Source organism: Odontesthes bonariensis, chromosome 10, assembly GCF_027942865.1.
Source record: "Odontesthes bonariensis isolate fOdoBon6 chromosome 10, fOdoBon6.hap1, whole genome shotgun sequence".
Lineage (NCBI taxonomy): Eukaryota > Metazoa > Chordata > Actinopteri > Atheriniformes > Atherinopsidae > Odontesthes > Odontesthes bonariensis.
Genome location: NC_134515.1, coordinates 11,479,090 through 11,500,700, shown reverse-complemented (window position 1 = coordinate 11,500,700; position 21,611 = coordinate 11,479,090). Strand labels below are relative to the sequence as shown.

Genomic DNA, 21,611 nt, shown 5'->3' with positions numbered 1-21,611 from the left:
AGACACAAGAGTAGATGATGCAAAAGAGAAAATGGACAGATTATTGATGGAAGCAGAGGGGCCCTTGATTACACTAACGTGCTTCCTCCTGGGACCCAGAAATTTTACCCCCTTACACTATTCTTGAGGATTGCCCAACCCCTAAATACACATTGGGAAGACGGGGAGATAAGAGAGAGGAGGCTTCTAGAATAGCTCAGAGCTAAGAAAGAATGGTGCATCACGTCTTTTATTTAAAAATCCATCTTCAAAACGTGATGCACAAATATTGGCATCGCTTTAGACACCCACAAAGGAATTAAAGAATTCGAATTTGGCATTTTTTTGGCCTTTTCGTTCGACCCTTTCTAGCATTTCTTGTTCTCATATCCTCGCGGGGAGGAGCTCAGATGCAAGGAGGCGAGGAAATGTGTTAGCATAATAAAAAGCACCCCAGGTGTGGGGGTTGGCAAGGTTGGCATCTTCCTCCCAGCGGAAATAGCTGTAGGCATCACAGTTGCACAAAGGTGTTTCATTTGCACAAGGTGAAGATACAACCATCTAGGCACAGTCTGGAGGATGTGTGAACTACTTCCCTGGCAGGAGCAAACATTCCATTTTCAGAGATTCAAGCAGATATCATCCTCCAAGAGGCAGCCTCTTTGGTTAACCCTTTAATGCCCTGCTCTACCGTTTGATAGATTACATTTTTCTATTTTCTGACTTTACGGCAATTTATCAGAAATCTTTGGATGTCAGCCTACATGAGTGAGTGTAGGACTTTTTGAAAGTCTTTCTAGGAAGTGATTTCACAACCATTTACTATGTATTCTTATTATTCTTGGCCAAAGGAAATGAAAAAAGAGTGGAAAGAAACATTTTTTACATGCATAAATTGAGTCATTTAGAGTAAAACATGAAATATCTTGGGCCCATGTAAATGTGAAAAAAATGTGCTTTGTTTTTTTTATTCTCATTTTCCTTTGCATCCCAGCCTTTTCTGATTTGGGGTTGTATTTGTGCTACACAGCACAGTGCTGCACCACCTTAGTGTGATCAATATTCTTGAAGTTCTTTGGCTGTCAAACAGGGGTTAGTGTTGTCTTTTTAGCAATCGTACATGCAGTTCACTCTGAAAGTCTGTTGTTCTTCCAGATCCCTGCTTAACCTTTCTGTTACTACAATTTGTCATTACATTATGAACCGTGGAAACAGCTCTGTGATAACATTTTGCTGTCTTCTGTTAGCCTCTTCTGGCCTTGTGGGTTGTGTTGTGTGATTTTGTGCTTGTAGGCTGCTTATAGAAACTCGTGACCTGAGTATCTATAAAGCTGGGAATTTTGCATTTGTTAGGGTTTGTGATTTGGGTTTTCTGACTTTGGATTTGATTTCCTTGTCTTGGTTTTTCTGGGTTTTTTTTCTTGTCTGTGGTCTTAGTATCTTGAGCTATTGGTTTGCATTTGGATTTATTGTCTGCTTGTATTAGTTTATTCTTGATTTTCCTATTTGTTCATTGCCTTCGTTGTTATTCTTGCTCTTGTCTGTACTCTTGGTTTTGTCTTGCCTTAGTTATGTACTTGTGTCCTGGTCTCAGTTTAGTTTCTTGTTTACTCTGTTCCATATCCTCACCAGTAGTTGTCCTCAGCTCCACACTCACCTGTTGTCAGTCTGTCACAGGGGCAGTCACCTAGTTCCCCACAGTATTTATGCTCCTTGGTTTGTCTCAGTCATTGTCAGATCCTCGCCATTACCATCTTCTTGGTTGCCCTCTGTTCATCACTTGTATGTTTTCACCATCTGGTTTGTAATGTAATTTAGTTCATGTTTTCACTGTTTAGCTCGTTGTTTTCCGGCTCTGCCGCGCTGTTTCCATGAGCCTCGTTTTTGGGTTCTCTTCAAAAACTGCCACAAAAAATCGTTACGGCATTATCAGACTTTTCCCAATTATGGTTTTGAATAAACAATAGCCCTGAGAAGCTTTCCTTTCTTTTACTCCAGAAATTTACAAAACTGGAGGAACAGAACAGTCATCTAGCTTATAAAAAGTTTAATTTTCCCTTTTTTTTTTTAAATCTATTCTATAACAGAAAGTTTGACTCAGGGTGATGCCTGAGAAACATGTATTTCCCACAGAATTTCCAACTCAAGGTAAAACTATTCTTTTAGATGCTTGCGCTGCCCCTGGAGGCTGTCATTATGTACTACTGGATAACATTAGAGGGCTTTTCTCAGCTCCGTGAACATTGTCAGTCACTTCAGAGGTGTTGTTAGTCAGTGCTCTCGAAATTTTTTGTTTGAATTTTAATAAACCAAATTGAGGCCGTCAGCAGGACCTCGCTCTATGATCAGCACTCTGAAATAACCTCTCGCTATGAGAACGTGTTCTCATCACTGCTCATACGACTGGAGAGACACAATCAAACATCAGAGGTCACTGTTGTGCTTCAATGGCACTTTTAATAAAACAGACATTTCATCCTCACAACAGCAATGTCTGGACAGAGAGGGTGAGGAGGGGGGCTGGGTGAGGGTTCCCTCTGCTGATAGGCTGGTTGCTCCTGATAAGTGAGAGGGAATTGGATACAGAAAATTAAACTGTGCTGTTGAGCACAATATGTGGAACATGAACGGATGTGTGTGTGTGTGTTAACTGACTCATCTTGGCTGGCATTTATTTCTCTCTGCTTGTCTACTAAACAATGATAGTTTAGCAAGGAGAACCCCAACCAAAACCACACCTGCTCCCCTCCCCCTCACATATTTACAGGAAAAATTAATACATTCAGTTAATTCACTAAGTAACAAAGCTAATTAATCTGTGTTTTTAGCAGAAATCACATGGTTTCACATCCAGTTTTCAAACAGACTCATCTCTCTGTTCTTTTCCTATAATCTTTACCCACACAGTCCATTATTCGGTTTTCTATTGATAAACGACTCGCACAAAAATGCCCCCCGCACGCACCCCCCTTTTAAAGACTGGTAAATCCCACTTTCCCATATTTATAACTATTTACAGAAGCAGCAGTCTAACATCACAAAAACCCACCCACCCTACGGTCTCATTCACCCCACCCTACGCCATCAAAGTTCCTCCGTCCCACCCGATAACGAAAGGAAAAAAAAGACACCCGTCAGGCCTCCCCATTCCACACACTGCCCACATCTTACCCTGTTCTAAAAGAGCATGCCAAGTTAAACAATGAACACAGAAAATGTCTCTATACAGAAAAACACCCTTAAAAATGTATTTTTTTTCTCTTCCTCCAACAATGGTGGACATGGACTTAAGACAAGATTTCAGTGGCAACAAATAATCGTCATCTCGCTCCATTCTGGGATTTTTTTTTAAGTGCTGACAGGGACAGGGTTTAATCATAAGAAAGTCCTGTCGGAGGGGATTATGGGAGCCATGTTATCAACAGTGGGAGGGCAGTTTTCCAGGGTCTCTGAGGCAACATTTGGCCATGGGGCAGTTTGGAACAAAGGGGGTGCATTGGTTTGGAGGACTGGGGGAGAAGAATTTTTAGGGGAAGAGGGAGATCTAAGTTTTTTTTATCTATTCATTTTTTGTTCTTTTCCTTTCTTTCTTTTTTCAGAGTCAGAGGTGTCGGGGACTGGGGTGGCCGTTGTGGTACAGCTTCTGCTTGATATGGACCATGTTGCCGCTGGAGTCCTCCAGCTGTCTGAGCTGAGCTCGGCGACGGAGGTCTCGAAGATTGCAGAACTGTGGCAGCCATGACCAGGATGGAGTATCTGCATGATGAAGATGAAAGGCAACAGAGAGGGCAAAAAAAAAATCATGCATCAGTAAGGCGTTGTAGCATGGAATAACAAGGTAACTATACTGCTGAGAAAATGATTCAAGAAAATGCCCCCCTGATGTTTATTACAAACTGGAGTGTTAAAGGCATCAAACCCAGATTTGGTCATTTCATCTGCAAATCAGGGCCTCTAATGAAAGAACTGCTTTGATTAAATTATCACAAACTGTAACAAAGAGTGAACAAAATGTACACAGTGAACCTCCTAAATGTCTGGCAGAGCTGGCCACTTTGTCCAGTTGGCACTGGTGGGGCGTAAACGTGTACATTTACTCAATGACTGTAATTAAGTACAATTTAGAGATACTTAAATGTTTTTTAAGTTATACTTCCACTCCACATTTCAGAGGAAAATATTGTACTTTCTACTTCACCACACTTATTTGACAGCTTTAGTTACTAATAACTTTCATTATAATGGATTTATACACGGATTTATATCGGGAATGAGATCCTTCCCCAAGTGGAGGAGTTCAAGTATCTCGGGGTCTTGTTCACGAGTGAGGGACGAATGGAGCAGGAGATTGACAGGCGGATCGGTGCGGCGTCTGCAGTGATGCGGGCTCTGCACCGGCCCGTCGTGGTGAAGAAGGAGCTGAGCCAGAAGGCGAAGCTCTCGATTCACCGGTCAGTCTGTGTTCCTACCCTCACCTATGGTCACGAGCTGTGGGTAGTGACCGAAAGAACGAGATCGCGAATACAAGCGGCCGAAATGAGTTTCCTCCGCAGGGTGTCTGGGCTCTCCCTTAGAGATGGGGTGAGAAGCTCGGAGGGGCTCGGAGTAGAACCGCTGCTCCTCCGCATCCAGAGGAGTCAGATGAGGTGGCTCCGGCATCTGGTTAGGATGCCTCCTGGACGCCTCCCCGGTGAGGTGTTCCGGGCCGGTCCCACTGGGAGGAGGCCCCGGGGAAGACCCAGGACACGTTGGAGAGACTATGTCTCTCGGCTGGCCTGGGAACGCCTCGGGGTCCCCCCAGAAGAGCTGGAGGAAGTGGCCGGGGACAGGGACGTCTGGGCTTCTCTGCTTAGGCTGCTGCCCCCGCGACCTGATCCCCGGACAAGCGGCAGATAATGGATGGATGGATGGATTTCTACAATGGATAATGTAAAAATCTTAAAAAATAAAACACATTGCTAAAAGATTAAACCGATTGTGTGCAACATTTTTAGCTTCAGATGTTTTACAAAGAGCAGAGATGTATGTGTCTTATGTTCTTTTACTTTTACTCATTTTCCTGCAAAAGGAATATTTTCACACTGCTACTTTACAGCTAATTTGTAATCCAGCCTCTGGTAGCATGCAATTGGATTAAATCAAAGTTTTTTTTTGTTTTTTTTTCAGAAATTAAGAAGGAACCTGCTTTGCTTCTTTGTTTACTGCATGATAAATGTTTCAGCGCGTAATTTAAGACAAAAGGGTGGCAGGGCTGTTTATTTTTAAAAGGTTTCATAAGAAAAAAAGAACAGCTAAGAGCTTTCTATTTTCACGGTTACATTTTACATGCTCGTCATACAGTTTAAAAGACACCCCCTAATCTAATCTAATATAACACATAAATATGGCATTTTTGATTAACATCACAACTCAGGTCTACAGGGTTAAGCATGATATGGCCCTGTTCATTGTGAGTTCAGATATTTTTTAAGCTTATTTTTTGCCTTTAGAGATACTGATGGGAAACATTAGCCAGACTGTGTATCCTTCTACAACAATGTCAAGGTAGAACCCAGAGTCTGGGCATTTTAAACAGACAATAATAAGAATATTTTCCAATATTAAACCAAAAAAAACAGCAGTGCAAATGCTGGAAAAAATATGGGAATTGTGTCATAATCACAATGAGTCACAGCACTGATGATGCTCTGTGCTTCCTTACTTAACTCCTACTCCAAAGTATCCATGATAAAGTTTGTTTTGGCAGCAGAAGCAATACTGTCTCTCTTGTGCTGTGCCGACAGAAGCAACAATAATGAAATACAGGCTTATAAAGACCAAAGCCGACTAGCTAGATGACACACTCATGGGATAGAGACACACAACAGTGTGAAATTATTTGTCTGAAAATCCAGTTAGAGGCAGACGAGATTTAACAACATCCAGCAACACAGAGGACTAGTTTCTATCTTTTTCTATGCAAATGAATCCAAGCCCTTCAATGTCACTTCCTTTGTCCTGCAGTACATATGAATTTAGAGCCAGGCTGGCACTAATTTTACAACAAAACTGAAGACTGGTTCCTGATTTGCTTTTCTATGATCTCTTTTCTTATTTCATGTCATGCTTTGTTGAAGAGATCATGATTCCCCTACATGCCAACCCTGTTTCATGGCAGTAATGTGAACATTCATCACTGTATTCACAGAGATAAACACAAATTGTACATTTTTCATCATGGCACCCAGAACAACCTTTAAAGCAATGCAATTCAGTTTTGTGTTTGAATCACGATTAACTCTAACCTTGAACCAGAAGAAAGAAGTTGTATGCAAAATATATCAATATTTGAGCTAAATGTTGAAATATCTGATTTCTCCTACATTGTTTATAACTTTTTGTGCATGTAAAAGGTCTGCAAAGTTACATTATATTACAATTATTAAGCAGGTGCTTTTATCCAAAGTGACTTACAAGTTAGGAAAGCCTCGTGGGGTTCAGTGTCTTGTCTTGCCCATACACAAATAATTTTCTCCCAAATTATTTGCAGCTCCTAAAGTGACTAACACACCTCAGACAGTCTGTAGAAAATTGAAGGAACCAATCTTGACTACTTGCAGGATGGGGCTTTAAAGCTATTTTTGCATGTGAGAATAAACATACAGCAAGATATGAGTTGAAGTTAGCGGATGCTTGGCCCGATTGAACGAGCAGGCTCTAAGGGAACCATCAGCAACGAGAGGCCCCCTGCTGGATCTGCTCACGTTGCCAACATTTGAGAAAAACAAAATAGCACTTGAACACTCCACAAAGATGAGTTACAACTGCTGGCCAGGATGTACAGTCTACAACTGTGCACAAGACATAGATCACCAGTACAGAAGGAGTTAGTACTAGGCATGTTATACAATAAGGGAAAGCAGATGACTGTGTAGATTCTTTTAAAAAAGGTAAACATAGTGTGTTTTGTGATTTTCAATGACTCCAAACAAAGCTGGTCTCTCTTGAGTTATTCAACGTGGACATGTTGTTGTCCAAGTGTTGCTTGTCTGGGATAAATTAATTTATCTTTCTGTTGTTACTGCAGCCTCTCTTCTTGTGCTCTCATTTGCTACTGAACAGCCAATCAGAATGAACAATTTCACTACATACCGACATACCAAAAATACATAAGATACAGATATTCATAGATGCTCCAGACATGCCCGATGGCAGATTGTTGGCTCAGTGTGGAAGACCTGCTCGGAAACTTTCAAATTTACTTAAAAAAAATGAATATGTGCAATTCTCAGAAATGTTAAATGTTAGGGGTTTAATGTGTTCGAGAAGGGTTTTCTGTGCTGCAAAAATATACAGTATGAGAGACCTTACGTGCTTTTAAATATCTAAACCTCCCTCCATCCATTTTCTATAACCGCTGAATCCATCAGTCGGGTCGCGGGGGGGCTGGAGTCTATCCCAGTGTTCTTTGGGCAAGAGGCAGGGTACACCCTGGACAGGTCGCCAGTCCATCACAGGGCCACACAGAGACAAACAACCACAAACACAGTCACTCCTTTAGAGACACCAATTAACCTAACAAGCATACTTTTGAACAGTGGGAGGAAGCTGGAGTACCTGGAGAGAACCCACGCATAACATGCAAACTCCACACAGAAAGGCCCCAGCCAGGAGTTTAACCTGGAACCCTCGCTGTGAGGTGATGGTGCTAACCACCGTGCAGCCCATATCCAAACCTCTATTAGTTAATATAACCGGATATTTTTAAAGAAATGCAAACTGGGTGTAAAGAAAATATTTACAGATTGTCCGGTTTAAAAAAAAAAAAGAACAAAAAAAAAAGCGTTACGGTTTTTGTAGTCTATGGTATGCTGTGTAAATTGAGTTATGAGACAACAGAGAGGAAAAGCTAATGCTTAGTATGTCCTGCCACCACCAGCTTCATCACAGCTGTAACTTCTAATTCTGGTAAGTAGGGGTTATTTTACAGAGAGGGCAGTGTGACAGAGGAGGCATAAAAGATTGGAACATTGAAATATTGGATGAGGATGGCATCAAGTGCACCGTGGCATTGGCCTTGACTCTTTACTTTTGTGTTTGGGCAGCTGCCTGTGTCTGCTTGTTTCCTGACATTATTTTACCAAGAGAACTAAGGTGTCTTTCAGTCTTTAGCTAGTTCTGTCCAAAGAGAATGCACATGCTTTATAATATCAAAGTCTGCCAGGAAATGGAGTGCAAGTTCATGAGTTTGAGGGACATAATGTGAAGAGGGAGCATAGATTCGGGCTTGTCAGGTTATAAACTGCGAGGCAGATTGAGGTCCACGGAGACAGCTGGGGGAGAAGGAGGGGAGAGCCCCAGACAGCAAGACCGGTAGCAAATGGCCGTGCTTGAGGATGAGCAAGAGGGAGTGGTGGTGGAGCTGGGAGCAGTGGGGGTGAGGTGGTGGGTGGAGGGGGGGTGTGAGAGGAAGTGAGTTATTTATAGCTGTGAATGGGTATGCTGTCCACAAGGACTGCTCTGAAGGGTATCCAAAGGAAAAGGGGCAACGAAGACAGGTTTATCTCATTTGAATAAAAGGATGGAGATGGAGATAGAGTCAGGAGGAATGATAATGCAAGGCAGAAAATGGAAGGCAAAGACACAATTGTTATGCTATTTTAGAGCAGAGGGAAGCCAGAGGGTGAGTTAATACTGAACGCCAAGTCATCATTTTCTCAATTTTTGAGGCAGTCCTTGTGTTTTTCTTTGCCCAGTGTCTTAGCAAAAGAGTCTCTGGCATCAGATATAAACTGCAAATTGGCGATAAGAGAAAAAATGTTGCTGCAGCAGGAATCTTTCGTAAAGGAAATGGCCAGGAGAAGATTCAATAACTGAGGAGGGGGAGGAGTTAGAGATGGAATTAGGAGAGGAAAAAAAGGAATGGGAATCACTGTGCATCTCGATGCCCGGTGTGTGTGTTTCTCACTTGCCATTCCAGCTGCTCTCTTGTTCTATTTATAGCTGCAGAGGAGAGAGTGTGTATATGTGTGTATGTGGGGGTAGAGATGTGACAGCATCTCTATCCTGCTCCCACACACACTCATGGTGCCCGGCTGTGTCAGCCTCACCTTCACTCCTCATCTCAGGGAGGCTAAACGAGTCTGACCTAGCTCCAACGTCACAGTGACACACACACACACACACACACACACACACACACACACACACACACACACACACACACAGAAGCAAGGGGCATTCCCTCCCAGTGCAAAAAAGAAACCTATATATCCCATCCTATAAGTATTGCTAATTAATACAGATGTTCTCTTCACTTTGAGTGTTTTTTTATCCGTATGATGAAGTATTTACGCTGTTGTAACACACTGCAGAAAACACCATTGTCTCCTTGCTGCTAAACCTTCTGCACTCTCAAATATCAAACCCTGAACCATTTAAGCGCCTTATTCATCAGATCAGACTGAAAAACAACATGTTGTATTCGATCTTTAAAAGTTGTATTTGGACATTTTAAAATGACAAGTCAAGTATTAACTGTCATTCTTTGGCTTCATACTTTCCCCATTCTGCCTGAGGAGGTTTTCCATGGCAGTCCCGGTATTCAGGTCACATATCACCTACTTTATTCTTAAAAATGAAGATCCAGGCCACCTCCACATCGCAGGCATGTACAGATACTCTGAGCCGTACAGCAGAAAGCCAGTTTGTTTTACCAGTTTTGTTTTGATTTTCAGCTTCTTTAAATTATACTGAAGTCTGACAAAAAAATTGTTAAAGGTCTGTCAGGGTTTCCCCACCCTTGAGTGGGAGATTCCTGAGAAACCACCACAACCAACTAAGAAAATGAAATTTGTTAGAGGTCGATGTGTCAGAAAGCTCCATAAGGGCACAATGAGGGCAAGGTTTCACATTCGTGACTGATGGCTGTTCAGCCTTTTATTTTCTTGCTCGTGTCTACACAATAATCACATAAGCCCAATGATGTTGGTGAACTATACACCACATGTTCTGACTCATTAAATCCACCGCATTCCTTCTCCTTTGCTTTAACAACATGCATCCTTCATCTGTCAGGAGGAGATGGGAAGAGAAATGGAACATATTTCTGAAAGCGTGTGCTGACAGAAGACAGGAAATTACGGAGCAACTATCGGGCTCAGTTGAATCTAAACACACAGTTGTTGGGTTTGTAACATTCACTGCAGCACATCGGATGGTGACAATGAAATATGTCAATCTCTGTGATATAAACCTGGTTTGAGACGGCAATCACTGATTTTGTCTTAAGATATTTCTTTATGCTAAATATGCACGAGAAGCATGTTCTTTTGTCAATCTAACAACTTTCTCTAACATTTCCTCTTGCACCCGTCTGCTGATGATATCTGCCACTCTTGCATTGCTGTACAATGAAGATCAAACCATCTAAACAAAGAAGATGGTTTATCCTGATGAAACAGATCAGGTATGGAAGAGCTTCTTTTGAGAGACTTGGTGCTTTCAGAGTGGTGTTACAGTACTGAACGTTTCTGATTAGTTGATTCACCCAACATGACATTTCTGCTTCTCTGTCTCATTGTTACTCATAAAAGTTTCATCCAAGGTCTACCGCAGGAATAATTGGAACTGCGACCTTCAAACTTGGCCATTCAGACAGCTCATAGAGAAAGATGCAGAAGCTGAGAAGGAATGAGGACAGAGAGTGTTGATAGTAGGAATAAAACAGTAAATCTGGGAATGTTATTTTACCATATATGTTCTGGTGATTACTTTGTGCGTGTGTGTGCGTGCGTGTGTGTGTGTGTGTGTGTGAGAGAGAGTATAGGTGAAGAGGACATCTTCCTTGCCACTGTGGCTTCACTGCACTCTGTTTGAACTGTAACTCAGCCCCATAGCCCTGAAACAGAGCTTTTTTCTTTAGTCACAGGTCAGCAGAGTAACTTGAGTTAGCTTTACGAGACGTTAAACCCAAATGGAAATGCATACAACACCAGTTTTAATGTACATTTGAGTTCCTTCAGAAAAGCCTGTGAGTAAAGCCGGTGAGTAAAATTAAATGCATCCCCGAACAAAAACCTTTTGTTAACAAAAATAACACCTGATTTTGTGCCTCTAACTCATGCAATAGTTCTCAAGCAGGTTAAAAACAAAATAAATTTAGATGTGGATTTATTTCTGACCATTTTGAAACAGTTAATCATTCAGTTTTCAATCATTCTTTTGTCCCGTTTGACTTTTGATTGCTACATGTAATTTCAGTTAAAGGAGAGTAATTTAGAAGTTTGGTCAGCGTTAGCCAGTAGATGAGTGAGGAATAAACTTTGATATATATGCAACCCAAGTGTTTGATAAAAGCTCCATTCAAGGTTTCAACTATGTCTCCTCGTATCCTGTGAAGAGAGTTTGATTTTAAAGAATCGTCTTTTCAACAGGCTTCACTTTGATGCTCATAAACGTATGCACTGCATTTCCCAAAGAGTCCTACTTCATCTACTCTACATTATTATCGAGGTTAGAGTTTTATGGGTTCATGCTGACACCACCACACCAGATTGCTCCATATCTACCTGAGGTTCTATAGATGTTTTCCGTCCTGTTTTTTCCACAATGCTGCAGACTTCTCTTATGTTTCTTCTTAACAATATGTCTTGAATGTGCCTCGGCAGTTTTATGACAGTGAAGCATGATAGCATCATTAACTGTTCATGAACAGATTTCAAGAACATTGACAATTGTGTTTTTGACTGTCAGACAGGTCTTCACCATTGAGTAAAAGAAACTGGAAACAATACGTCCCTTTTTAAGCAGTAAAACTATCATTCATTGGATAATTACTGTCATGTGAGCACTTAGAATTAAGCACAGGTGAGTCTTATTATTGTCTACAATAAAAACAAATTTAATCTAATTAAAAGGTTGGCGATGATTGTGTCCTCCACACATTTTATGCCTGAAACAAGACAATGGTCCTTTTTTTTGTTGTTGAATAATATAGGGACATTTTACTGAAATAATCTAATCCTACTCTTTTTTATAAGAATGTATTCACATAGACTTCTAAGGATATTCTGAATCCTGAAGTTAAAATTTAGGGATGCCAAACATTCTGACTGCAGCTCTATATCACTGGGCCTGCTACGCTGTGTGGGCTGCCATATTTCTGGTTTGTGAGAGTAAGGTGTGGTTTCCATTCCACAGAACTGACAGTGGTGTAACCAGGAAAGATATTACATGAACTAATAGCTGTGTAAATAATACAGACATATTTCAGATGGCTTGTCTTGGCTGAAATTATGTGGAAAAGGTTCTGCCTATTGATGGATTAACCTAATTGACTGATATTGATTCAACATCATGCCAGCCACCTTGTAGGTTGCCTGCCCTCCCTTTAAAAAGATTTCCCGACCTTGTTAGAGCATGATAAGCATCCCGACAAAAGGAAACGCCGCCTTTCTTTTTAGTTCTTTGAGTCTGGTGAGCTCACTTGAATCCCTGGGGCTCCATCCGCCTTCAACATGAGGACAGGTCTAATGTGGAGGAATAACTGGAACCAGATGTACTGGCACACAGAGCAGGAAAAGTATGGGTGTAAATAAAGAAAATAAGGACAGATTAATCAGTGTTAGGCGCTTCAGTTTCACGTTTCTGAATCTGACAGCTAAAAAAGCAGACTGTGAAAACGGCAAATGTAGCACCATACAAATTTTTACCAGAGCAAGGGCCCGTATTGTATATGGATCAGCACGATGTCAGGGCTGAAAAGCTTATTTCCAAAGGATGTTTCTACATCTCACAGGTAATGGATTACTGAAAATGGGGGTGCATATATTTTCTAAATTCTATGCTGATACAGATGTTAAAAAAATACAAATTTGGCAGATGGCTGATACCAATTTTTGTAATTTATTGTTCTTTTAATGCCAGGGAAACAATTACATATGTATTGTAGAAATAACTGAACAGTTACAGTAAGTTATTTGTATTTTAGCCCTTCATGCTTCATCATTTTTTTAAAAGCACAAATCTATCGCAGGAAAATATCCTTTTTTTTCTTGAAAAAAAATCACACTAAAGAATTGTCATTCCAATGATTTTTAAATGCTCTTATGGCCTGATAATCTTTTTCTTCTCGACAAAATTGTGAACGTGAATGAAATGTGAATAAATCTTGTCAGTTTCAGGGCAAAGTCAATGCAACACAACAGGGAACACCATGAAAATATCCACCACTGCCATCGGTTGATGTTATCCTATCTGTCCATGGGCTACTTGTAGTCAACAAGCTGAATATCAGCTAACACTGATATTAGGCAGATAAATCGGCACGTTCCTGAGTTTAGGATGTCACTTTTCGGTCATTTGTCTGTTTTTTTTTTAAATCCTTTATTCAACTCCTGCTCCTTTTATAAACCACTATAGAGCACAAACCATAGACTTGTGTTTAGATCTTACATCAGTGGAGCTGAATGAGTTTAAACTGATTTTAATTACTGTGTCTTGAACTAAGGAAAGACTTGTAGAAGTAAACAACTGTTTTAATTGTACATTTACCTTCATTCGAGTTATGTCGAAATAACGGACATTCACTTACTTGTGGCATTATTGAAGAATATGACATCTGCCAGGCTTTACATGTCAGCATTTTTACCATTGCTATGCATTCCTGAGTAAGATGTGGTGACTTAACAATGGGAACTGTGCTAGCATGACCCCATCCAAATAAAGCACTACCAAGCTCCATTTTGATGAAACATAGTATGGCTTGATATTTAATATATCTTTTACTGAATTTCCTCCCAAATGAGCTGTTAATCTTAGATGATCATTTTTAGAAAACTGCCAAAGTAAAGGTTTAAAGAAATATGCTTGCGTGCACAAAGCTGATACGCAATTATCAAGGCATAAATTGTCAGAAAAAAGGCAGTAGCTGGCACTATTTCTCCAACCAGAACGGAGAAGCCGAGAGCCCATCCAGATGTTGGTGGCTAAATAAATAGGGGCCAGTCAAGCTTCAAACTAAGGACAACAAACTCTGGATTCATTTTCACAGCAGGAAATTAAAATTTTGATTTTTTTTTTAACAACTAACATTACAACTGCAATTTTGATAGAGGAGGTCTGGCATCTAACAGCTTTATTTTATATATACTGTATATATTTTGATTTTATAAAACATTTAAAATCTGATCTTATCACATAATGTGAAATACCAATGTTATTCAATGATTCAAAGTTTCCAGTTTCATTATAAAGACTAAAAGAAGTTTTGACCCACAGACATCCCTCAGTACATGGTCGTCCATACCTGTTACAACCATAGGATCTCCACTTTCTGTGCTCTGCTAATGTTAATTTGGCCACAAACACTTATCAGGAGGAAGAATAGGATGTCGCTAGGCCTCTCATGAAAGAAATCACAAGTCAAGTCCTGCACAATGTTCAAAAGTCATAGTACTTTTAACTTCCCTCCCACTCACATTTCCATACTTTTCTCCAGTGCTCTCTCAATATGAAGCCTTAAAATTGCAAACGGTATTTAGGGTTAGAATTAAACTGAAAACTACTATGTTTTGGGAAAGTGGACAATTGTTTGTGTTACATATATTCTGGTGAGACTGGGCTAAAATTCTAAATACTTCAATCAGCTAAAAACAGCTGGTTATATTCAGTTACATTCAGACTGTAGCAGTTGTAGGGGGGTTCATTTCTGAAGCTTTTTCCAGGCCAACTGCTACTGGTTGCCAGGCAACAAGCAGAGACTCTTTGAGGATATGACACCAAAAATGATCATTTTAATTCTTCCTGATTGTAGCTTGGTCTTTGACTGAGTGATCTCAGTATTTGAATCAATTTCCCGACAAGCTTTGTTGTTGTGATGTACTGAAAGATACAAGTTTCCTTCAAACTTGATAAAAGTGTCTTAATTAGAGTCAATCTTTGGTCTGTGACTGGCTATTCGTTATTTACAGGTTGTCCTTGAGAAAGAATTATTGAAAGATTACACTGTTTTTAATCTTAGCTTCAATTAAGCCTTATTTTATAGATGCCTTCTGCACAATTCCATGTTTCTCTCATAATACCCGTTCAAAGTCATCTGAAAGAAATACATGTAAGCTAGCTGTTTAGCAAACAATGTCAGCATTGCCTTAATTGCTGTGATGCTTTTGCAGGAGAGAAATCAACATGCTATGGTGAATTCAGAAAAGTGTTTCTTGACTAATCATACTCTCCAACAGGATTGATGATGTTACTGAAATCCCTGCCTCCCTTCTCTGCCTGCGTGTCAATTGTAGAACAGATTTTAAGATCTTGAGTAAGCTTATTTGCATAACTGGTTAACCCCCACATGAGCCTGATTGCTATGAGATATTCTTTCTCAGAGCAACCAAGTGAATCCCAAGACTTTCACATCACAATGGAGACGGCATAGGCACCTCAGTTGTAATAGTTATGCGTCATAGCTTTGCCGAGCTAGTATCCTCTAAAAAATTCAAAACTTCTTTTATCTTGAGCATTATTCTATTTTTCATTCACTGGTTTCCTGTCATCAAAATTGCCATTTTGCCCATTTGCACCCTGCAAAGCTGTTCATTAGTCTTCCCAATTAGGTTTAACTTAATGGAAATAATTGGAGGTTGCAGATCTCAATTATTCTTAATCCGTTTGATATTTTTGTTTCACTCTCCTACATTGCTTTCCTATTTTGCTGCTGCAGCATCCCAAATGAGATTGCTGAATATTTTAGCATTATTACATTATGTTTAGCATTAAGCAGAGGTACTCTGTTTGACCAGGTTAAAAGGCCAAACTAAATGTTTGATATTTAATCAAAACTACTGCAGAAATGTTGTTAAAAAATAAATGGATAAAGGTGCTGAGGAATGATTTTGTTTGGCATTAGCTGTCACAAGGACATCAGCTTTTCTGTTTGGTTCAATGCTAACTAAACATTTTGGCTAAGGGGCGATTGCTAAATGACCTACCAAGGTACAGCAATATAGTTCAGCGATTACACTAATGTATGCCAATTAGTTTATTGTAAGAATGGAGCATAGAGGTATACATCTGTGCGGAATTCAGTGTTAGTCAGCGGTTCGAGCAAGACTAAAATAATTCTCATATTTTCTCCTCTAAAACAAGCACTTACATTTAATCACTTCCTTTTGATATCACTTGCCATATTCAAAAGAAAGGAGTTGAATTTACTTTTAATGATGGTGCCATTACATTAGCTGCTTCTCAAAAACAAATGAGTTAAATAATTCTAACTATTTAGGCAGTCCTAAAGCGAAGACAGACGTTTAAATGTTTGCCTTGCTTTAGCTGGTGCTTCTGATGTGCCTGCATCTGATTCATCACACAGTTGGAAGGTTTCCAAGAGGTCGCAGTAAACTGAGAAAAAAAATGGTGTGAAGAGCCAAAAATGGGCCAAGCAATGGGGGGGAGGTCATTTTCCAGAGCTCCACCAACTGCTGTGTTAAACTGGCAAGCCCGGAAAGATGCAGATACATGGTGGATAACCACACATGCAAATACTTCTGCAGTCAGGCATTTTGTGAATGTTATTAACCACAAAGTAGATGTTCTTTATTTCCTCTGTCAAAGATTCTTAGTTTATTTTGTCTCATTTGGTGGTACATTCACACCTTACAACTGAACTGAATGTCAGAGGATTTCTGTGCTTTTTAGTGATTGCGGTTGACTTAATGTGAATCTGCAGCAGTTAAAAAGCAGATGGTGTCCTTACCGTAGTACCGGCTCGCCCTCCAGGCCCTGACGGCACAGTGTAGGACTCCGTCCAGCCACAACAGCAGCCAGCTGATGCAGAAGCCCAACAGCAGCCCCAGCATCAAGTCCATCTCCTGCTTGGTCACACTGTCACTCACAAAGTAGTTCTCTGAAGAGTCCACCAAGGAATGGTCCCCATCATATGGGATTACATAGTGGACATGATGCCTGAGGTAAGGACAGACAAGGGAAGATGATGGAAGCAGCAGATATACAGCATGTATGTATTTTTTACAAACCCTCTACAAATTTGCAGCTTTCTCTTGAGATTTCTGAATTTTAATAAGATTGCACTAATCTGCACTTTACAGGAAGCCCCCGAGGCCTTCTTAAGGACCTTTGGCTGTCTGTGGGCTGCACATTAGGCAGAAAAGTTTATGGTTGAGTTGTAATTTTACAAAAGTTACAAAAGCATCTTGTGGCATGAAAAGAAATTGACTATTACTATTTTTATTTTTTTAGTTCCCACCGAGCAACGTCTTTACACTCATATCCTTGCTGGTTCACAAAAAAAAACACCATGACCTAAAATATTCCCAATCTGCAAGCTCTTACACTCATACCACAATCACTTATTTTGTGAAAGTTTGTTTCTCACAGATCAGTGAATATGTCACTCTACCGAATTAGGATCTCATGGATGATACACTCACATCAAGCTCTGCGCAGCAATAATTACGATTTAGTGGTCAGCGATCATCCAGATATGCTCACATTGCAACATTGTCCCGTTCTACTTTAAATCTGATACTTCCACTTGATATAGAAATCTATACTCATAGTACCAGCCCTTCTGGGAAGGGATGAGGACTTTTTTCAAACTAAAAAACATGACAGGTGTCTGATAAACACTGTAAGGGAACACAGCAGGAGCTGAGAGATCTGACTGCTGGGAGTGAATACAGGTGCACTCACACACTTGAGAACATTACGATGATAGCAGTATTGGACCGATAGAGGGATTTTGAAGTTATTTTACTGCAGCAATGTAGAATAGCACTTCTGTGAGTCTGAGGGACTTGTGAGAAATGGACCGAATCAACAAAACTGAAGTAGTAGGTACTGAGATTTCTTGACTTTTCTAAGCTCCATAAAGGGCAGAATCTATTTATTTTTTTTATTTTTATATCCTTCATGTTTACAGGGTGAGTTTTGCATTTGACCATGAATCAGTGAAAAGCCCCTTTTTTAAAATTGTTAAACTAATCATTTATATTAACATATTTTATCTGTCTCTTACAGACACCTTAGAAAAAATTTCAGAGTGTCTGAGCTTTGCTGGTAAAATGTATGAGTCACTGGAAGTTAAGTGGAAGTTATAAAGATGCTTTCTGTTTGTTTGGCATTTACAGAAATAATTTCCACCCCATAGAATTTCAACCATCAATAGAAAATCCACCCACACTGAGTGATTGACAGATATCCTGGGAATGGAGTGCGGAAACACTGGCGCACTGAACAGGTTGAAAAAAAGGAGGGAGAGAAAAAAACAGATCTTACAGATAAGCACCTTAAGTGTCTTACTCAAGTAGCATGGCATCGTGAGGGATCAACCCCCAAAGTTGGACTTCCCTGAACTGGGCGATGCAGCCACTAAAGTCCATTAATGCGGAAACGTTCTCTCAAAGAAGAACTATGTGTGACATAAAATAAGGCTTTTCCCCAAATGCCTGTAAACAAAATCAAGGATGATTTTATGCTACAATTATGTAATTAAACTTTCTCAACTTTTCTTTACCCTGCAAGTTCTTGTGCCCGCTTACTTTTTTACTATAAAATTGAGAACATTCAGCAATAATTTTAAGGTGGAAAAGCTTCAGTAGCAGCATTATATTCTTAAAGAAAACAGAAGCTACTATCGTGGGTCAGGCTTTAGTCTGTTCAAAAGGGTGCAGCTATAACCAGTGGCCTCCAAATCAGAGCATGAACACTGCCAAATAAAAATGACACTGGCTGTGTCCTCATATTGTATAAGTTGAGTGCTGTGAGCGTCCCAACACCTCCGTGCTTCATGGATGGAAGGGCACGCAGGCAAAGCACAAGCTTTTCTCTCTCCATCCACGTATATCTGCTGTTTACGTGAGAACAGATGACTGACTCTCATTCAGGAGTGTTTCCAGGTCAGTGAAAGACACTGTGTGGTTAAAGTAACCTGCGCACTAACAGGAGGAGCAAAGGTTTGACTGTGCACATTTCTTTGATAAATGGCTTGGTATCAATTAAATAAAAGACAAATTTGTACTGCTGTATCTTTTTTTTTAACATTTTCAGAATTGTGTCAGCAGGAAGGATGGCATGACGATCTAAATACAAAATGAGACCAGATCAGTTATGCATCATTTGATTAGTTTATATGATGTCAGTGTGTCCAAGAGGCCTTTCCCAAACTTTGACTCAGATTATCCCTCTCTGACAAGGATAATCTAATATGACTGATGATGACCCATTTCTGGATTTACAGGCTAAAAAAGAAAAGAAGTTGAACTGACTTCTTAATGCTGCTAATGAACTGCTAACACATCAGCCCCCTTCACTGCAGTATGCACACTGTAGAATGCTGTTTATTTTTAATGTGCATCTGTTCAGCATGCACCAACATGAACTGGTTGCCTGCCTTATTGCCATGGGTCAATCAAGCTCTGATATCTGAGGACAGTTTAGCCTAAATCCATTTGATTTAAAGGATTCTCACTTTAAATTTTGCTCTAACACTGTTGCCATTGGATCTATGGAGACCTAAGTCCAGCAAAAGAAAAATAAAGGCCCACCTCTGGCTCTGCTCACCCAGAGCCCTGTCTGCTCCGTAAACTGCTTTATACAGAAAGAAAATGCACAATAACTCTAATCAAACCCCAACTCATATATTACTGATGAGTGTCTTGCTGCTGTTTTTCCACACTTCAAACACGCTCTCACTGTGAGAGCAAGCAGCAGGTAGGCTGATGAGCAGCCAATACCTCGAGCCCCCTTCTTAAGCCATAACCCCTTCACTTCAGCTCTCGTTCGTTCATAATTGGCCCAGCTGGTTTTATATTCTCTCCGACACCGTGTAGGCCTGTGTGAGGCGCACAGCGCACTTGATGCTCAGATTGTTTTTGAACGGCCTTACATCGCCCATAGTTCATTACCTATTTATGCCTCCGACACACACACACCTTCGTATATGCAGCAAAGCCTTGCAGATAATACACGAATAAAGCACCCAACGATTAAGCGTGAGAGCGGACTGTCTATCAGAGGGAATGACAAAAAAATAAATAAAAAAAATAACCTCTATGGAAACATCCGTTGCTATGTGAGAGCGCAGACAGGATGAATACAGGTTGGCTTTGCGGGGCTTCACTGCCTGTAATCTTCCAGGCCTCTTTAGCAATTAAGAATTGACGGGCAATGGAAAAAAAAAAAAAAAGAGAACACACACACACACACACACACACACACACACACAAACCACCGTGTTTATCCAAGATATTGTGGAGGATGATGGCATTTACCTTCCACAGTTGCAGTGACAGACGCGGTCCTCCCCTCGTAGATGCGGTAAGATGTAGTTGTGAAAGCGATCCAGTAGTGCGTTCATGTCCATTAAGCAGGCTATCGCCTGCAAAGAACCATACCAGTCAGCTGGGACATGACAGTAGGCTAGGCTATTACTAAAAACAGCGAATCATTTTCATTAGGCTACTCTTACGATGAATAATGATAAAATTCACAAAGAAAAGGGCAGAAATTTATCATTGCACATCCTTCCGACTCTAAGAGGTGGGACACTTGCCTGAAAACGGACTTAGATTATTTATTTATGACAGCAGGTAATTATAGGTAGGCTAACCTACTTCCACATGTCATTGATAGGCCTGTCTCTCAAAAAATCTGGCATATTTATAAGACATTTCCAATTATCTGATTGCATAGCCCCAGTGAGGAAATTAAAACATCATATTGTGGCCGAGGGTGGTGAAGATGTCTTACCATTACAACTGAAGCACCAAGAATCATAAAAATCATGGTGGTTGTGATCATATGCATCAAAACTTCCAAACTGACCGCCGTCCTGTGGCCCGGGGTTCTACCCGCGGCAGTGGAGACTCTCCGGCTGGGCTGTGGGCGCTCTCTCCCGGCAGGAGCCGCTCATGGAGCCGCCGCGCCGCTCCTGGCTCCCCGTGCCTTCAAACTGCCCGGTCACCCTCCGTCTCCTCCTACACACGGCAAGCCGCTCTCTCAGCCTTCACTGCCCCCTCTCCATCCAAGTAACCACCCCACTCACCACCACCACCACCCGGTCGGTCGGATGCGGCTGCTGCTCGATCCACAGAGGCAGTCAGATCCTAATTACCAATTCAAAAGTGATCCGGTCTTCCAGCTGCGTTTCTATCCCTGTCCGACTTTTTTAAAATCATAACCTAAAGAAAACAAACGAATTGATTCTCTGATATCCTTTGATGCTACCTTGGTATCCTCTTTCTCCTTTTCCAAGTTCCTCCGAACCCGGTCTGCGCTTTAATGCCGGTGAATCCTGTCCTCCATCGGAGGAAACGCTCGATTTCTCTCGCCTGGACGTTTCAGAGAGCTGCACCAACTCTTCTCACGGCCATCGCCCTTGTCTTTCGTGGAATGCTTGATAACATCGACATGAGGTCCAAATAGCTCCAGTCCACAGCTAGACCCACCCTGCGCCCGGAGCCCGGTCCGTATCCAGCAACGGCAGCTGCATCAACACCCGGAGCCAGACGCGCATGATTATCCCATCCTGGCTTCCAGCAGCTACACGAGCATCCGCTCCCACCTCCAGTGCGTGTGCGCGTGTGTACCAAAGAGTGTATACAGTGGGCGGTATAAGGGGGAAGAACTGCAAGCTCCCT

The 21,611-nt window shown here is 41.0% G+C and overlaps 1 protein-coding gene across 2 annotated transcripts; it reads right to left on the bottom strand.

The window, feature by feature from the left end:
* Positions 1–2,410: 2,410 nt before the first annotated feature.
* Positions 2,411–21,611, bottom strand: tmem240a (transmembrane protein 240a). 2 transcript variants are annotated; one of them, XM_075475592.1, is made up of 4 exons: positions 20,797–21,611; positions 20,244–20,350; positions 16,709–16,917; positions 2,411–3,735 (listed from the first exon to the last, which is right to left on the bottom strand). In XM_075475592.1, exons 2-4 carry the CDS (start codon positions 20,333–20,335, stop codon positions 3,581–3,583), a joined length of 456 nt encoding a protein of 151 aa, XP_075331707.1. In that variant the 5' UTR covers positions 20,336–20,350; positions 20,797–21,611; the 3' UTR covers positions 2,411–3,580. The 2 variants fall into 2 exon arrangements, with proteins under 2 accessions (XP_075331707.1, XP_075331706.1); XM_075475591.1 differs by having other exon boundaries at positions 20,722–21,599.